We start from the raw sequence: 19,900 nt of genomic DNA on the forward strand, positions 1-19,900 counted from the left end.
GCCACTTTATCAGTTATCATCAGTTGCTCCGTTATAATATGTCACCAAAACGAAGATATGTTTATTTTGTAATAAATTGATTTTTCATAGAAAATACCCTGTCTTGTTTTCTTTTTTATTTTCTTTTTTTTTTAAACTAAGCCTCAATTGCCAATTGATGGTGTTGTGCTTCAAAATTTTTGTAACAGTTAACAGTTTCAATATGTTAATATTGGGCAGATTTCTATAGGTAACTTGTAGAGTTCAAACCAGATTTACAATTACATTACATTTAAAATTACATTTGAAAATAATTGCATAAAAAAATAAAAATAATAAATTCATACCCTGACCGGGAATTGAACCCGTGCCGCATCCTAACCACTAGACCACCAGGGAGTGTTCACCTGCAATTTTTGATACATGATTCTATTAGATATGCTATATATTTTTATTCAAAGTTTACTGCAAATAATGAAAACATACTATCATGTCTTTAAAATACATTGAACGCCTCAGTGCTTCTAAGGAACTACTCTGTTGAAATGCACCTGCCAGCAAATAATGACAATTGATAATACATCCTTACATTATAATACATTGGGTTCATATAATGCAAATAAATCACAATCATTTTACTAACTAACGTTAACATTAGATAAATCCATTTAGGAAAAAAATATTGTCTACACTTTACACTCTTACTTCGAACTCTTTTTGGCCAGTAGAGGTCGTAGTTTGACGCGTTTCAGCTTTGTTCTGGAGGTTGAAGTTGAGGGGTCACGTTGGCTTACTAGCTGATATGATGCAGGCAGAACAGTAGAGACGTACAGTCACCTGTGTGTGAAACTCAACAGTAGCAGATTCAGCGTTACAACAAGCCCTCGGAGAGTAAGGGTAGAACCTGTCATTAGGGTAAGCGATTATTTTAGCGCATTTTCTTTTCCTTACTTTGTGTGTTTATATTGCTAAATTAGAGCATTTTAGAAGCATGGCAGGCCCTTAATAGTGCTCACTATTTCTGTTAGCTGGTCCAGTAACATGCTGTCAAAGCACTTCCTAGATAGATGCCCATAGCTTGCCGTCACGTTGAGGCAACGGAATGCGTATTTTTAGGGTGATGCGTTCTATTTATTGTCTATATACGTCAAGCTAATCTAAATAAAACTGGCAGGTGCTTTAAACATCAAGTAATGCTAAAGCGTTAGCAGCTCGGCTAAAGTTAATGCCATGGGGACGTGTAACGTTACAGGTTTCATCTCCTTGCACAACAAAAAGATAATAAATAGTATCTCAGGATTTTGAAAGGCGTGAAATGCAGGACATTGCAGACAACCGAGTTAATGAACTGTATTCATGTGTAGTTCAGTGCCCGTTAGCTTTAGCTCTTGTTAGACTGATTTCAGCTCAGCTAATTTACAGTTTAATATCCAGAAACGTGGGAATTGCATCAGCCTGAACACCGCACGTTACAAATATACTACGTATTTTGGTATGCTATGACATTTAGGAAATAAAAATAATAAAATATATAAAAAAATACCTAACTGTTCTATACCTAACAATGCCATGGTGCTAACACAGCATTGCTTTGTAATTATATTAGTCTATTAAATAACCAGCAAAACCGTCTGACATATATGCGTTTTTGTCGCAAAATGGATTCGGTTCGGATTAAATTTGATACTTTTCGTTTTTATATGATTGTGTTGGAGTTTGACAGTTCATTTATTATATTTCTTTAGCTTATTTTTGTTGCTTTGGGCCTAGTAAGTGAAAATTAAATTTGAATGATTGATAATAAAAATCAGATACTTATATACTTAATAATTACTTAAATCTTTTTGGAAGAAATTAAATAAAAATGGAAATGTGAGAATATTTTAGAAACTCAAGATGTGATCAAATTAGTTAGATTTTTTGAATATTTTTTCTCTGTTGTTTATGATGAAGCATACTTTATTTGAGAAGTAAAAGTGAGCAGGCAGATATCCCTGACAGTTGTTCTGCAGTAGAATAATGATCAGATGATTTACAGTGGAACATTCTGATGCAGATGTAAATCAGACTGTAGAAGCTGTCAGATTTCTAGTTTTTAAATTCCTTCATTTTGGAAACCAATATTAACTTGTGTATTTTAAGAAAGCATTGCTGTAGTTTGTGCTGTTACTATTGTACTGCTGCGACTTTGCGTTGCACTCTAAAGTTGTATTCCAGCATTCATGATAGTTGCAAGGTTCTTATGTCAACAAATTGTCAAAGAGGTTTGGTTTGGTTGGCAAAGAGGGAGGCCAGTCCGTCTGTCAGCTGCAATTGTGTTTATCAGCCCGTGCCTGCACATTCACTTAAGAATTGAAAGTAATTGCCTGTTTCCATGATGTAGCATTTGGTTTGCCAAGTTTTGCAGACTGTGAATGGTGTCTCTGGACTCTATTCTCTTGAAAATCTCATAGATTCGGCAATAGAGGGAGAGAAGGAAGTGTGCGATTGCAGTAAGAAAGAGACGGTTAAGACTCAGTTTGATACAGTTGGTCTCTCTCTAAGCTGGAACGGGAAAGGGACTGTTGGATAAATTGGAATAATTGACCCCAAGTTGCAAATTCTGTCATCATTAATTAGTTCACTCTCATGTCTTTCAAATGTGTATGCCTCTCTTTCTAATGGTGAACAAACAGGTCTGTGTTGGGTGATATTTTCCATACAATTAAATCCTAAAAATGGAGTTTCCAAACTTCAGGAAGTATGCAAATAAATAATACAACTATCATAAAAGTGTTTCTTATGTCTACTTTTCTGTAAGTCTTGAATGTTTGTGAAAAAAAAAGTATTTTGTTATTTACTTATTCACCACAAATGACTTATGATCTGTGTTAGCATTCTTATTTTATTACTAATTATTATTACCATAACTGACAAATCTAATTTTATTTTTAATTATGTTGTTTTTAATCACTGCTTTTATTGGTGCAATGATGCTTTGGAAATGTTGCATATCTAAAAATTTTAAGATACTACAAAATTGCTAAAATTGATCATAAAAAAAATGTATTCATGTGCTTGGATCTTCTAAAAAGAGAAAATGACATTGATATCATCATGTAAAAGTTAAAATCGGTTAATTCTGCTTTCAGTGAAGTTTTTAGCCCATCATAGTTCTCTCTCTCTCTCTCTCTCTCTCTCTCTCTCTCTCTCTCTCTCTCTCTCTCTGTTTGTTTTAATGAAATCTCTTGCATCATGTGTTATGAAATTTCCCCACAAACTTGAGTAGTACATGTGTAGCATCTTTGTGAGCCTGTATGTGTCATCTTGTTTATGTAATATTTATAGAAAAGCCTGAACGGTAGCCACTCAGGAGGTAAATTCCTGGGGGGAAAATTTGTGCTCTGTGGTATAGTCACAGGGGCACCCGATCACAAAAAAGAGCTCTTTGTAAACCATAGAGTGCCAGTATAACCCTTGAACCCACTGGTTTCAGAGTTTGAAAGTCCAGAAACTACCTCTAGGCAAAGGGTTAACTCTAACAGATAGGTTTTCTAGAGAAGAAACTGCTAGCTAGCCAGCTGTAGGCAGTGTTTAAGTTTGGTTGGTTGGTAACGGATCACAATAAGGTTAAATTATTTAATGTTATTTAATTCATTGGGTATCATAAACTAACCAGGAACACGACTCCGGTGCGACTTACAGTCTGAAAAACACGGTACTTAAAATATAAATCTTTTGTAACAAAATAAATGTATTTACTCTCACTTGTGATCAATTCAATGCATCCTTACTGAATATCTTTCAAAATTCGCTTTTTAAAAAAAAATGTTTTGTTAGTGTATGCTAACATATATATGTTGTATTCTTTCAACTGTATATTTGCTGACTTGTGTCATATCAGAATCAATAGATAAGTTTTATGTTGGCTATACATGTGAATGTTTTTGTACTGTTGGTAAGGAATAGCAATAAAGCTTGCCATAAGATACTACTCATTTACTCTGTTTATGAAGCACAAATATAGATAAGATATATATATATATATATATATATATATATATATATATATATATATATATATATAATGCTTTTAATATGTGCTCTAAATGACTACAAAAGATTTTGGGTTTTATCAGCAACAGGAAAAACACATTCACAATGACAGAGAGCCAATTATAGTTCTGTTCATGCCTGTTCGCACAGATCCCTGGATGCACGCCGGTGCCCTCGCCCTGGCCGCACACGCAGACTCGATGGCCATCAGTTGACCCCTCCCCCCAGGATGACGGTGAGAGAGCGGCTTCGGCAGAACATCTCGGCCGCCTTCTACCGGCACGGCCTGCTATGCGCCTCCTACCCAGTTCCCATCATTCTCTTCACCTCTGCCAGCATCCTGACCTGCTGGTGAGTGTGCAGTCGTGATATTTCATTCAAACAGGAAGTAATGGGATTGGAGCGAGATTTCAACTAATCGGGGACACAATGGCTGCCAGGCCACGGCTCCGATGGCCTCTGTCAATGTTGAAGTACTTTTTGTACTTCTGTGGGTTGGGAAAAGCAGCTTATCTGTACAAATCTGTGGGTGGGATGTTTTCTGGTGTGAAAGGGTGAGAGAGGGCAACAAAGGAATGAAGTTGGCTTGTGGTCGGTTGTTCTACACCGTTTGATTCGACAGCAAGATCATGCCAGGAGGACTGTGTGTAGCACAAACACAAAGTGGAGCCCTGAGCTGGAGAAAACAGGTTTCTCATGCTTTTTCTTTTAGCCTCAGTCAGCAAAATGGGAATTAAATCTCTGACGCTTCAGATAAAGGGCAAAATCCATGCGGAAAAGAGTGAGTGTGTGAACATTTCTCCCAGAGAACAGCTCAGTGTCTTGAGCTGCCTGGAGGAACAGAAGTAGGCTTTGTGAAGTGGCAGCTACTTGTCACTGCGGACGTCTGAATTCTTTCTCAGCTAGAGAGGAGAATGGACTGGGCAGAATAGCTTGACTCGGCCTCAAGACAGATAATCAAGTAATATACTGAATTTCCTAAAAATTTAACCACCCCAATGTCATCCAATATGTTCATGTCTTTCTTTCTTGAGTTGAAAAGAAATGAAGGTTTTTGAGGAATAAATTCCAGGATTTTTCTCCATATAGAGGACTTCACGATTTAAAGGTCCAAACTGCAGATTTGCTAACTGCTATTTGGACCTTCAGCCAGTTGGGTCCCACTGAAGTCCAATATATGGAGTAAAATCCTGGAATGTTTGAAATTTCTTTACGACTGAAGAAAGAAGGACATGAACAAATTGGATGAGATGGGGGGTGAGTGAATTATCAGAATTTATATTCAGGAAGTGAACTAATCCATTAAGCACACAAAATGATATTGGGTTGTCCCTCAGTTTGTATGTACTGTGTTAAGGAAAGAGCACATCGAGATTCCAGGTTTTATGTATTTTACACAATAGCCTTCTGTTTCCCTGATGTCAACAGTGTCATGTGTTTTAAACCTTATCAGCTTGTGCTCCTCTCTTCAAAACACTGCTGTTGTTGGTGGGGGATATTCGTGGCTTTTGAAGCACTTTAAAGAGGAGTGACATATGTTCCTTTTGTGAAAAGTAGGGGTTGGTCAGATCATCCATCTGGAGAGTATCCCAGTCCTTTGTGTTTGTACTGCAGGCAGTATTGTAGGTCTTGTACAATCTTGTTCTTTTTTTCCTTTTTTTTTATAATGTGTAAAATTCTTAGTTTAGCCTGAGGGTAACACAGACGACAAGTTAATCATACTGCTCTGTGGTACCTCCTGGTGCAGGTTTATCTTTTACGTTTACTCTTGCTGCACCTGTGTGACTGATTGAATGCTATAAAACTGTCAGTAAAAAATGCAAAAACAACCCTTTGCATACCTATCACCCTTTTCATTCAAATATGACTTGTTTTATGGACCTGTTCATCATGAGAAGGCTATTCCTCTATTTGGAGGGACCGTGTCTATGAGGAATTCAGCTTGACGTTGGTAATAAAGATTGATTTGTTGTTCTGTAACCATGCTTTCTTTTACAGTTACCCTCTGCTGAAGCTGCCTCTGCCAGGAACAGGGCCTGTCGAGTTCACCACTGGAGTACGAGATTACTCTGTTCCATCCCATGAGTCTCAGGGTGACCTGCCAGAGTTGCCTGATTGGGTAAAATTAAATGCTTGTGTGATATACATTACTGTTAAAATTTCAGTTCTGTACGATTTTTTTTTATTATTATTTTAAAATAAATTAATATGTTTACCCAAAGAATATGGAAAATAATTCTAAAATAAAATGTATCAGGATTTTCCCAAAAATAATAAGCAGCACATTTGTTTTCAACATTAATAGTTGTAAATGTTACCCGAGCCCCGAAGTCAATGTCTAAGAATGATTTCTTAATGATTATGTGACACTGCAGTTATTTATTTGTATTTATTTTTTTTTGTAATAAATGTAGCCTTGGTGAGCATAAGAAACTTCTTTCAAAAACATTACAAAATCTTACCACCCCCAAAAGTTTGAATGATCGTTATAAGAGTTTTAGGAGTATTTGGCTTTGCTGTGGAAGTATTAACATGATTGCTTAGGCCGGCACTGGACAGGGATTGTGGATTGTAGGCCTTGCAAATGCTAGGTGTTCTACGTACACTGTTACAGACCTGAATAAACATCAAATCATGTCGAAAAAAAGGTATATTCAGACAATTTCACCTGTTGGACAAAACATCTGACTGTCTATGAAAAGTTACCTCTAGACTTGGGGCCAGCAAACAACCACCTGCAACACTTTAGCATCAGGGAATTACCTTAGTCAGGCTCCACAGAAAATGTAAAAATCTCTTCTTTTTTTTTTTAAAGAACTGTTACTTTTGATCTAAATATGCTGCTGTTCTTGCAGTATCGGGGTCCTCCGGTGGCCTACATTCAGCAGGTCCTGGTCAAGGCAGCAGTTTCACCATGGGACAACAGTCTGGTTCCTGTGGACGTGTTCCGCTCTCCCCTTGGGCGCATCTTCAGTCTCCTGGAGGAGATCAGAAACCACGTTTACACAGACAGGTCTAAGATTCCCCCCCTGGCTTATTAGCTCATGTTGATTGATTTCAAACCATTTCTGTTTGCCCTTGTTACCACACATTTCTCAACCTCACTTCTCTCTTCTTAGAAGTTTGGAGGCGCTGTGCTTGCAGGTAACGGACTTGTTGCCAGGGTTGCGGCGCATGCAGGCGGTCCTTCCAGAGCACGGCTGCCTGCTGGTATCCCCTGGCAACTTTTGGCAGAACCGGCGGGACCTGTTTGATGCAGATTCAGACCTCCTGAAGACAGTCCACCAACATGAACCCAAAGGCCTTCATACTTCAGCCACTCTGAAAGGCAGGAAGCTGCTTAAATACAATTTCATCTTTACTCAATTGAAAGTTGCCCTCTGTTCGTTTAGAAAACCAATTTTTACTTTTTAGATTTACTCTTTGGTGTCCCGGGGAAGCAGACGGGTGTAAGCCTGTACAGCAAGAAGAGAGTGGTGACATACACCATCACAATTGCACTAAGCTCCTATGATGCAAGGTCAGCCTTCGTAATATTTCAAATTAATTGTGGTGTATAAGACAGGCGTCACATTTTATAAAAATATAGTTTTTGTAGTGAACCAATCATAAGTTTCCAAAAATGTTTAGCATTTCCTGTGTGTGTGTGTGTGTGTGTCTTTTTGGACAGGTTTGTAGCCAGTCTCCGAACCCGTCTGAAACAGCTTCATCCTTCAGTGAACTGCACTCTGCGTGAAGACCACATGGTGCACGTCCATTTCAAAGAGGAGATTGGCATCGCTGAGCTCATCCCTCTGGTCACTACCTACATCATCCTCTTTGCTTATATCTACTTCTCCACCCGTAAGTGTCATCTCTTCCTATATTCTGTCATTAATTCATTTATTTTTGTTTAAAAGAATTAAGCATTTTATTTAGTAAGAATGCATTAAATTGATTAAAGTGATAGTAAAAAACATTTGTTGTGTTAGAAATTATTAGTTTTTTGGTCTTTTCAATCTAGATTAATCATGAAAAAAGTATCAGAAATTCCACAAAATAATTAAGCAGCACAACTGTTTTCAACGTTGAAAATAGTAAGAAATGTTTCTTGAGCACATATCAGAATGTCTGAATGATTCCCGAGGAGCATGTGACACTGAAGACTAGACTGGAGTAATGCCTGTTGAAAATTAGGAATTGCATCACTGTGTTCCCGTGGCTCAGTGGTAGAGCATTGTGTTAGCAGTGCAAAAAGGTTGTGGGTTCAGTTCCCAGGGAACACACATACTGGTAAAAAAAAAAAAATGGTATAGCCTGAATACATTGTAAGTCGCTTTGGAAAAAAGTGTCTGCTAAATGCATAAATGTAAATTAAGTAAATGTATAAATATGCATTCAATATTTTAACAATATATTGTTTCTCAATATATGCTACTAGTATACTACTGTGTATACTAATTTTTTTTATATTCTAAATACTACTGTAAACTGTATTTTTATTAAACAAATGGTAAACACATCTTTCAAAAAAAAAAAAAATCATGCAGCTTTTATAGTAATGTATTTTTTTCTGTTATGGAATACCTGGTTGTGTTATGTAATGTGTTACAATTGTACATTCTGACCTTGGAGTTAAAACAGGGTATCATATTAGGTGATATTCTGTTTACATGTTTGTAGAAGTTTCCAGAAATATTTTATTTAATGGGCCATCTGATGAGCATTAGATTCTATAACTTTCACGTTGAAGATATTTGCAGATAAACAATCCCCCATAAGTGAGTTTCAGACCACTTTGTCAGAAATAATCACCAGTGTTTACATTTTTATGTTGGATGATATGCCCACACATAGTCTGTTGATTTGTGTCCACTACTGTTATTGTTCGTCATGGAAGTACCTAAATTGACAGGATTATTGCAGACTTGCCAGAAATGGGAATATTCGTAGAGTTTTCTGCTGTTCTCTATTATTCTTTCTCTAATAATCATTCCATATATCTCTAAAATTAGTAGGAAGTAATACAACAGGGTTGAAATGGGACATTTTTCCAGGTGCCTCCGGAGAAAGCAGAAAATTGGCAGCAGAAAGCTTTCAGATTAGCAGAGCTGTTTGGTTTCTGATTGAGCTTTCGTGTTTCAGTCTGGCCTGGCGATTATCCTCAGAACAGCACGTTCAGCATCAAGAATTCTCATACCCTCTTTCCAGCAGCATTTTATATGCTTAATGAAGTTTTGTAAAATGCTCTTGACAACAATAATTCTGATAATCCCTGCCTCTCACTTCACAGGAAAGATTGACATGGTGAAATCCAAATGGGGCTTGGCGCTGGCTGCTGTGGTGACGGTCCTCAGCTCTCTGCTCATGTCTGTGGGACTCTGCACCTTGTTTGGCCTGACGCCCACACTGAATGGAGGGTAGGAGCTCAGCCAAAACACACCTTCATTCACACCTCTTGAATGATTCTGTTCATCACTATCACAAGGGCTGCAATAGACTTAATCCATCAGGAATAATCGTTTGATCTTTGAGCAGGTTGATGTATAACTTAGGGGAATAGTTTAGGGGAATTTCACTGCCAGGAAGTGTTTGAGTGGACAGGGATAGTCCTACGCTAGCCTGTAAGGTTGCATGTAAGGACTTACAGTCACAGTGGTGTGAGCTCAAGCTGTCCAAACAAATTTGACTTGGTTCACCGGAACAGGCTGCAGTCAATACATACACACTCTTTAGGCCAGATGTGTACTCCATATTTATCTAAGATACAATAGGGCTGCATAAGGTCAACTCTTCAGCTAATCAAAGAATGCTACAGTGGATTTTTCTGTTAGGTTTTTATAGTTTATAATAAGCTAGCTCCTCACGTTCCTCACATTTTTTCATCAGACATTAATTTTGATTGATTTTCTAAGGTTTAGTTGTTTCTCTGCTGCTGTTTTACAGGGAAATCTTCCCTTACCTTGTGGTGGTAATTGGTTTGGAGAATGTCCTTGTCCTCACCAAGTCTGTTGTGTCAACGCCTGTCGACCTTGAAGTCAAGCTGCGTATTGCTCAAGGTCAGAGATGATGCAATCATCTGCACTATTGTTTTTTTTTTTTCTTCATAAATCCCTTACCTGTTTTTTGTTTGAAGTCTTTTTTTTTCAGTTTGAAGTGTTTTGAAAGTTTGGGAGGTTAAAATTAGACCAAATTGAATGACACACTCTGGCAAAAATCTGTATTTTATTATTTTTTTTCTTGGATCTGTCTTAAGGTCTAAGCAATGAGAGCTGGTCCATCATGAAGAATATGGCAACTGAACTGTGCATCATCCTCATTGGATACTTCACATTTGTACCAGCAATTCAGGTGAAGCTCTTGTAAATAACTCCGATATATGATCTGCTTTTGGTGGTAGTTATACAGAACCAAATCACAAAAGCTTTCCACTTTCCGCTTTTTCTTTTGTGTGTAGGAGTTCTGTCTGTTTGCTGTGGTCGGTCTGGTGTCCGATTTCTTCCTGCAGATGTTTTTCTTCACCACTGTGCTGTCTATTGACATCCGCCGCATGGAGGTGAGAACCACATGCACAGAATATTTTTTTACAATTCCATGAGAAATGGCTGAATCATTCATCGCTTCATCTAAGTACCTTTCATCTTTCCCAACCCTCATGTCTCTACATTAACAGTTAGCTGATCTGAACAGACGTCTCCCGGCAGAAGCGGGGATGCCTCCACCTAAACCAGGCCCTTTGCGTCCACGAGAGACACCTCCACCACCCCGCCCTTCTCCCCACACCATCACCCTGCAGGCTCCTGCTTTCCGGAACCTCCGCTTGCCCAAGAGGCTCAGGGTGGTGTACTTCCTAGCACGCACTCGCCTGGCACAGAGAATCATCATGGTAAAAATTACACCCCATTTACTCACACCTATGTTGTTCCAAACCTGTATGAGTTTCTCTCTTATGTTGAACAGAAAATAATATATTTTGAGGAATTTTGAACAACCAAATAGATGTTGGTCCCCACTGACCTCCATAGTAGAGAAAAAATGGTCACCATTAACTGTTTAAATACCAGCATTCTTCAAAATATCTTCTTTTATGTTTAACATAAGAAAGAAACTGATATGTCCTATAACAATAAAGGCGAAAAATAAATCTTAAAAAGCATGCATACTACTTTTAAAAACGGAAAGATCTTACGAAACCACACTTTTGAACTGTCTAAAATTAAATGAAAATAGAAAGCATAAATTAATGCTTTATTTAATCTAAATGTGTTTTCTCTTTATTTAATAGGTTGGCACTGTTATCTGGATTGGTATCCTGGTCTACACAGACCCTGCTGGTCTGAGTACTTTCCTTGCTGCTCAGGTGTCAGAGCAGAGCCCTCTTGGGGAGGCGGGCCTTCCGCCTCACTTGGGCGTTGCTCCAGTATTTCCTGGTGGAGACCACACCAGCACACTGAGTGTGCTTCCTGCCCCTGAACCCACTCCTCTACCTGAAAACCAATCTCAGGGTCACCGAGCAGCCCGCCCAGGTGTTGCCCCGGTGTCCAGCCCCCAGATCACTTGGGGCCCTGAGGATGAGGAGCTGTGGAGGCGGCTTTCTTTCCGCCACTGGCCCTCACTCTTTAGCTATTACAATATCACTCTTGCAAAGAGGTACGCTACTTTCTTATCTCTTAATAGATGATATGGTTCAGGCCCTCTCATAGTTATGCCTTTATCTGATACCCTCAGGTACATCAGCATTCTTCCAGTCATCCCCGTCACGCTCCATCTCACCCCGCAAGAGGCCATAGACACACGCCATCCCCAGGATACACACCACGCTCCTCCTCCCAGCATCAAGACCTCTGATCTGCAGATGGATCTCACACTTTACAAGTCAGTGTTGCACTTCAGCTATTTGGGCACTCTACCTATTTTTATAAACGTTACTTATTTAGATACCCATTCAGTTTGAGTTATTATTATAAATGAACCATAGCTTAGGCAACAATGCACCAGATATTTAACAAATGAAGCCAAAAAGATGTATTCCTGCTTTTGTTTTTGTTTATTTAATTTTATTTATGTTTGATACACCGAGTGTATCAATGTTTATGAGTAGTGTCTTATGCTGACCTAAGCTGCATTAGTTTCATCAAAAATACAGTAAAACAGTAATTGTAAAAAATGTAGTATTAAAATATAAAACCGTTGTTTTAAATTGTAATAAAAAAAAAAATTAAATGAACTTTATTTTTGTGATGGTAATGTTGAGTTTATAGCATCATTACTTCAGTCTTCTGTGTCACGTGACCTTCCTAAATCATAGTGTATGTGCCGATTTGGTACTCAGCAGTTTTTATTAATATCAATGTTGGAAACAGTTGAGCGTCTTAATATTTTTGTGTAGGATGACTAGAAATTATTGGTGGCAAAAACAGAATTTATTTAAAATTTATTTGAATTATTATTATTATTATTATTTGGATGATTTTTTTTCATGAATTTACAGGTTTGAAGTATCTGACATAAATATATAAAATATAACATACAGATATATTTTATATACATATTGCCCTCAGGTAAAAAAATACTCTTATAATTTTCTTTTGGCATATATATATTGTCCCTTAAGAAAATGTAAAAGGCCTGGCTCAGCAGTGTCACAAATTCCCTTTTTTTTATTGAGTAATCATATGTGGTGCATTTTGTGGCGACACCACAGAAACAAATTCCTCCAGCTCTGTCAGTTTGCAATAAATAAAGACTTCATTCTCTTTCGTAAAACTCCTACGCTATTTGGGTGTTCACCGAAGGGTTGTAAGGATAAGAAAATATTTTCTTTTGTCCTTTTTCTTGTATCTATAGATCAGACAGCAGTCTTTATTGGTAATCTGTAAATTACTCAATTACTTTTCTCAGAAAACATGCATTACTATTTTCCTTTGTGGTCTTTCTTTGAACAAATATCAAGTGGTTTTAAACCTCATGACCACAATATTTTCATTTTGCAAACAAACACTTAAATTTTTCATTTATATGTGGAAAAATGTCACTGATTAACCACGAGCACTCATTCATATCTCTTACTAGCACAAGGAGATCCATATATGTGACTGCAGAAACAAACAATAGTCTATCTCATTCACAAACAAACATTCAAGGTCATTGTTCCAAGGCCCCGTTCTTATCTATGAGAACGTTATGGTTGTTAGATACACATCAGATAGATGTAGTTCAGTTTGTTCTAAAACTCGGCCCCTCCTTCTCATTCTTCCTTCGGCCCCCTGCCTGTGTTTCCTGTTTTCTGTGCTGCATTTATCCCGTGAGGACAGATCAAGAGTATGTGCACATGCTCAGATGTTGTCCAACTTTCTGCATGTAATGCTTACCTTTGGGTTCCCATTCCTGGAAGTGGGTGGACAGGAATTTCAAGAGAGACTTGTCTTGCAGGGGCTCATGCTCACATGCCAGCTTTAAATTGATTGATTGACCCATTAATTACAGGTGAAGTGTTTAGTGTATGTGTCAGTAGGGAAAAAAATAAGAAGTGTTTAATGTCAGGTTTCTCAAACACTCCCCCATCTGACATTGTTTGGACTAATTGATTTAATTTTATTTTACTTTACTTTGTTGTAATATATGTGTTTGTGCAGGGTGGCAGCTCTTGGACTTTTCGCCGGTGTGGTGTTAGTTCTCTTACTCTTCTGTCTGTATCGTGTGCTCTGCCCTCGGAACTACGGGCAGAACGGGGTTCCCCATGGTCGCCGTCGCCGTGGAGAACTGCCCTGCGATGAGTACGGCTACTCGCCGCCAATCAGTGAAATCTCCCCTCTACTGCTGAGAGGCCACAGCATGGTGAGAATCAAATTGACTTGCAGTGACGCGTTTCCATACATGCACTCTGAAATCTATCAAATTACCTTCGGCATCTCTTCACAGGACATTGAGTGTCTGGCCAGTGATGGAATGCTGCTGGCCAGCTGTTGTCTGGCGGGACAGATCCGTGTGTGGGATGCACAGACTGGAGACTGTCTTACTGTTATACCCAACAATGGGTAAGGAAATGTATAAACTCAGTTAAACAAACCTGCACCCACTGCATGGCCACTAATAAATGAAATCTATATCTTTATGTGTACATAATTTTTAATATTTTTTTTTTTTTAATGTGTTTTCATTATTTGTATTTTTATGTATGTGTATAAGTCTGCGCAGGAGCAGCAGCAGTGGTTGTTGGGAGCACCGTGATGGCTGGGATCACATAAGCGCTTCTGAGGCTGAGAGCCTTTTGGGAGCAGACTTTCGGGAACCAGGAGGAGTAGTGATGGGAGGGCCAGATGTAGATGTTTTCCCAATAAGGAGGAGGACCACCCCTGCACGCCCTGCCCTGTTTGGGGACCATCCAGACCTCACTCCTCTCATCGACACCAACTTTGGGTCATTGCCCCCATCTCAGACGTTAAGCAGCTCTGGCTTTAATTTCGGGGTATTGGTGGAGAAAGCATACCAGGAGCATGAGCCCTCACCAACATTGGCCTTCCCACCTTCTCCTCCGGCTTCACAGCAAAGGCGACATAGCCTCGGGGACCAGCCTGTTTTACCACCAGAGCTCCCCCCGCAAGGCAATGGCAACTGGGACAGCTCGGTGTGGGCCATGGAGCTGAGGGGTAACCTCATTGCCACAGGCCGCAGCAGTGGAAAACTGGAGGTGAGAGAAAAAGCTGGCTTTTTATAAGGAGAATTTATTGATCTAGCATATAGATTGATCTTATTTTCTTTTATCTATTAGCTGTGGGATGCAGTAGAAGGATCATTACGGTGCATTAATGAAGATGGAGTATCTGGAATCACTGCCTTGGCTTTTCTTAATAACAGGTGCATTTCACAACAACCTAAAGCTCATATATATAAGCCACACTCATTTCACACCTGATTTACGTTTTCTTGCTAATGGGAGTATTTTCAATTGCAGAATTGTGGCAGCTCGTTTAAATGGCTCACTGGATTTCTTTACAGTGGAGATCAACAAGCCTCTGGGGTTGCTGCAATATCGCGGTGAGTCATGTCAAAATAATAGAAAAGAGAATACTCATATACAACATTCTCACAGCCTTGAAAAACCTTTAAAAATGCCAAAGCCAGGCCAGGAAATGTCATGTAAAATAATGAAATGGAATGTGATTTTAAAAAATGTTCTGTTTGTCCTTTTTTCAACTAGACTTTTTGGTTTAATTTCTATAAAATTATTGTTAAAAATACAGATCTACTAATGAAAACCAGCTGGAAAAGTAATCATTAGATCAGAAAGCATGAAAACACAAAAACCAGGTAGATAAATGCTGACAGTTACTCGGAGGACCGAAATAAAGAGGCATTTTAAAGGGATAGTTCACCCAAAAAATTGATATTCTGTCATTCATTACTCACCCTCATGTCATTCCAAACAGCTAAGATCTTCGTTCCTCTTTGGAACACAAATTAAGCTTCTTTTGATGAAATCCGAGAACTTTCTGACCTTGCAGATACAGCAACGCAATTTAACACGTTCAAGGCCCTTTAAGCGTTTTTATCTTTTTGTGTGTGTGTGTGTGTTTGTTAGGACCCCCAGGCCGAGGCAGTCTGCCCCCCTCCCCCTGTTACAGCAGTGAGGATGTGATCAGCTGTCAGCTTACACGCTCAGTGCAGTGTGCCCACCAGAAGCCCATCACTGTGCTCAAAGCTGCCGCGGGCAGAGTGGTCACCGGCAGCCAGGACCATACAGTCAGGGTAAGGAACATATGAGTATATGGGAAATAGAAATAAATATGCAAACGGGAAAATCTAAGTTTGCACACCACAGCTCCAAAAGTAGAAAAATATTTGTTTTCAGCACAGGTGATGTTTCAAGCCTAAACGATCGTTATCAGACAATGAACACATACATAGCTCAGCTATATATATATATGTGTGTGTATGCTGATGTGATTGTATCGAAATGACAACACCGCGTGATTGACGTTTGAAGCTTCGAACGTCATGCAGTATTGGAAGGGTCCGGAGAGCTGGTTTGAAAAAACTGGCGCTTCACGATCCCACCTGATGCATAAAAGGATTATTCAGTCACTTTGAGGGTTGTCAGAAGGACATTTAATCATGTTTATAACAAACACAACATAGGTGTATAACAACTCACCCAAAATATATTTTTTCAGCTACCCACGTCAGTTATTAATTATGGTCAAGTTTGTGTATTTTATATTATTGATCTATATTTGAATCCATTGACCAAGCTTTACATGACACAAGTTGTGGTTTTATGGGCACAAATTAATTTTGATGAGATTATATCAGATTAGATATTGTATTGATCCCAGATTGATTCCACTCTTGAACGCCACAGACTTCCATTCTTTCTAAAATAATGTTGTTAATCACAGTTCTTTCATGATTTAACTGGAGGAGGCAATTAATTGTTAACGTAGGGCCAGCTTTTTCCCTTTAATAAATGAATTTATCATTTAAAAAAAGGCATTTTGTATTTTCTTTGTGTAATATTAAATCTTGTTTGATGATCTGAATCTTTTGTGACAAATATGCAAAAAATTTAAAAAAAAAAAAAAAAAAAAACAGGAAGTGGACAAAATCCTATTCACACCACAGTGTGTGAGAATACAGTAAAACATATTAAATAGGGCAGAAAGTGCAACACTGTGGTTATTTAAAGCATTATTATATGCAAAATATTAATTAAAAACATAAGGGTTATTTGTGGAACTTTACATTTAGTCCTCAGGCTGTAAATTTGTACAGATGCTGGACATCTGTAGAGCTTCCTGTGAGCACAGATTCTGTTCAAGCCTACAGTTAACTCATGCTTTAGTTTGTTGCTTATGACATTTTTCTTTGATAGGTGTATCGTTTGGAGGATTCTTGTTGTCTCTTCACCCTGCAGGGCCACTCGGGTGGAATAACTGCCATATACGTAGACCAGGTCAGAATCGCATCACCATTTCACACATATACATATTGTGTAATATTGCTGCTCATATTTCTCATTTAAAATCCTGTAAATTAACTGAAAACATGATGGATGGATGGATGGATGGATGGAAGTGCACTTCCATAATGTACTTAAAGTGCTCTATTTTCACGCACTAATTTTGTTCTTAATATACTAAAAATGATACTTTAGTACTTCTGGACCAATGGATGGATAGTTAGATAGACTTGTAGATGGAGAGATGGATGGATAGAAAAGAGGGATAGATATATAGAGAGGGTTACAATAGATAGGAATAGATGGTAGATGAGCACATAGATAGATGGTTAGTTGGATAGATGGGCAGATAGATAAATGAATGGGTAGATGGATGGATATTGTCTCTGTACAAATAATGATATTTATTTTGGCAAAATATATATATATTTTTCCCACTCCCAACTCAAATTTTTTTCTGTGCTGTGTTGTAGACCATGGTTCTAGCCAGCGGGGGTCAAGACGGCACCATCTGCGTGTGGGACGTCCTTACTGGCAGCCGGGTGAGCCACGTTTACGGTCATCGCGGTGATGTCACCTCATTGGTTTGCACAACTTCCTGTATCATTAGCAGTGGGTTGGATGACCTCATTTGCATTTGGGACCGTAGCACAGGCATAAAGCTGTACTCCATACAACAGGTGTGTGATTATGACAATAAGGACTGCAGGATTTCATCAACAAATCAGCATGTTGTGATTTGTTATTAATGAAGTAACAAAATCTCTTATGTCTTTCTCTGTGTTTCAGGAGGTGGGCTGTGGGGCCAGTCTAGGGGTGATCTCTGAAAGTCTGCTGGTGACGGGAGGACAAGGTTGCGTGTCGTTTTGGGACTTGAACTACGGGGACCTGCTGCAGACCGTGTACCTGGGCCAGAGCAGCGAAGGTCAGAGCGTCAGGCAGCTCCTGGTTCTGGACAATGCCGCCATAGTCTGTGACTTTGGTAGCGAGCTCAGCCTAGTCTACGTGCCCTCTGTTCTGGAGAAGCTGGACTGAATACACACACAAACACCAGCCCACAAAATAAGCAGATTTTCAGAGTGGCCGGCACAAAAGCATTCACCCTTTAACCTGTATCACCACAGGTTCATTGCAGACATGAATAACGTTTCTGGTGTCTCGAGTGGCCACTTCCACATCTGAACAAGATGTAAAATGCAAAACCTGATTGTTTGGTGTTCAATAGGCCTCTGATGCTTCATCAGAGCAATTTGTTCTTTTGTTAGAACATCGTACAAATTATTCTGTATATGAATCCAGACAGAATTGCATAGCTGCTGACAGTGAGAGCTGGCTCACTTGGCCTGCCTTAAGATGTCTGTTTGTGTGTATGGTAACAAACTCACAGTGAGAAGGCCAGGCCGCCCAGCCCAGAAACTCTCAGCTGTGTGACAGAGTTCACAATAACATGTTTGCAGAGGGAGAGGAGGAATGAAAGGTGGTCGTTGGGGCAGAAAAAAAAAGGCATAGATATTTCCTGCTGAAAGGAGTTTGCTCTTTGCGTGCAACAGTGTTTGAGTGTTTGAATCCTCAGAAGTGTTCAGGTCACGTTGCACCCCATAATCAAAAGAATTCTTTGAGGTTTGATTAAAGACTCAAAGCTTGAACATCTTAGCAACCGCATAGGAATTCCTTTTTTTTTTTTTTTTGCAACCGTGCATAAAGAACGTAAACCTATTTTAGGACCAAACCTATATATTTTTGTTTAAATTGACAATTAAACAGCCCTTATATATAGTTATAGTTATATAAAGTAAGTTATATCAATTTTTTTATATTAAAGATTATTTTACATGTATATAAAACAATATGTATATTATATATTAGAATTCATATACTGATTTTTTTCATTAAAAAAAAAACAAAAACAATGATTGATTTTTCTTTTTAATTTTTTTTTTTTACTAAGTTTACATATGGATTTTTTGGGAGGGGGTGTTAATTTTTACAAAAAAAAATCACAATGCAAATAATGTTTATGATCTTTTTTAGTAGACCTTAGAAAAGAAGTTTCTTTTTGCAATTTCTTTTGATTTTGGGGTGAAATTTGAACTGGATGCGGTGTTTCTGTGAGTGGTTGTGTTTGTAAGAGCATACTGTATACGTCTGAATATCTGGGTTGAGGTGGGGGATCTGTTTTTAATATTGAAATCAATTATTTATTAGTGAAATTTCTAACGATTTTTATATGAAACTTGGCTTGTAGATAAGCTGAAGTGGAGATACATGGTGGTCATACATTTTTATATACTAACTTACACCAAAATAATATGATTATATTGATCAAGTCAGTTACTGACAGATGTCAGGCAGCAAGAAGGGTGGCTAGAGAAAAGAGAAAGGAAGATGTTCTCATTCCAGTCCTGCCTTAAACACATGGAAAATATTCCTTGGCACATGCTATGATGTCATATCTGTTTCCTGAAATCCTGAATGAACATTTAGTAGGGCTCACTTCTACAGCACCTGTATGCCAGGTACATTTTTAGCTAAACCATCAGTACGAATCACCCAAAGTCAAAGCATAACTACAGTTCCCAAAACAATTGAAACCAGAAAAATGGTATACCATCTGATTAAGTCAATAGAAAAATGCACATGACTCAGTCAGTTATTAGCCATGTTTTACGAATGTAAATATTAGTTAATAATGTTAATGAGAGAACTTATATCTACCTAATTAGTTTATTTTATGAACGACACGCTTGAAACCATGTAGTAGCATTGGTCAAAACAATTGTACTATTTTTTTTTCTTTTTTTTCTTTTAAGGATATGTATGTGCATTTTTCAGTGGGTTTGCGATCGTGGCATTGATACTGCTGAAGTTTCAGACTGTGCAGCTGTTGTGTTTAGAGCAAGGACGCTCAAATCTTGTTTAAACATGAGAGAAAAAAGCAATGGCAAAAAG

At 38.4% G+C, this 19,900-nt stretch overlaps 1 protein-coding gene across 1 annotated transcript; it reads left to right on the forward strand.

Annotated features, from left to right (window-relative positions):
- The first annotated feature begins 743 nt into the window (after window positions 1-743).
- Window positions 744-18,866, forward strand: LOC132158759 (sterol regulatory element-binding protein cleavage-activating protein-like). The gene is made up of 23 exons (XM_059568307.1): window positions 744-894; window positions 4,165-4,365; window positions 6,013-6,133; window positions 6,870-7,027; window positions 7,134-7,342; window positions 7,429-7,534; window positions 7,685-7,857; window positions 9,287-9,413; window positions 9,940-10,052; window positions 10,250-10,344; window positions 10,451-10,549; window positions 10,667-10,879; window positions 11,279-11,643; window positions 11,722-11,868; window positions 13,629-13,830; window positions 13,915-14,030; window positions 14,182-14,683; window positions 14,765-14,850; window positions 14,948-15,030; window positions 15,575-15,741; window positions 16,865-16,945; window positions 17,425-17,631; window positions 17,741-18,866. The coding sequence occupies exons 2-23, from the start codon at window positions 4,244-4,246 to the stop codon at window positions 17,984-17,986; spliced, it is 3,738 nt and encodes a 1,245-aa protein (XP_059424290.1). The 5' UTR covers window positions 744-894; window positions 4,165-4,243; the 3' UTR covers window positions 17,987-18,866.
- The last annotated feature ends 1,034 nt before the right edge of the window (window positions 18,867-19,900 follow it).

The sequence above is a fragment of the Carassius carassius genome, chromosome 15 (genome assembly GCF_963082965.1).
Source record: "Carassius carassius chromosome 15, fCarCar2.1, whole genome shotgun sequence".
NCBI lineage: Eukaryota > Metazoa > Chordata > Actinopteri > Cypriniformes > Cyprinidae > Carassius > Carassius carassius.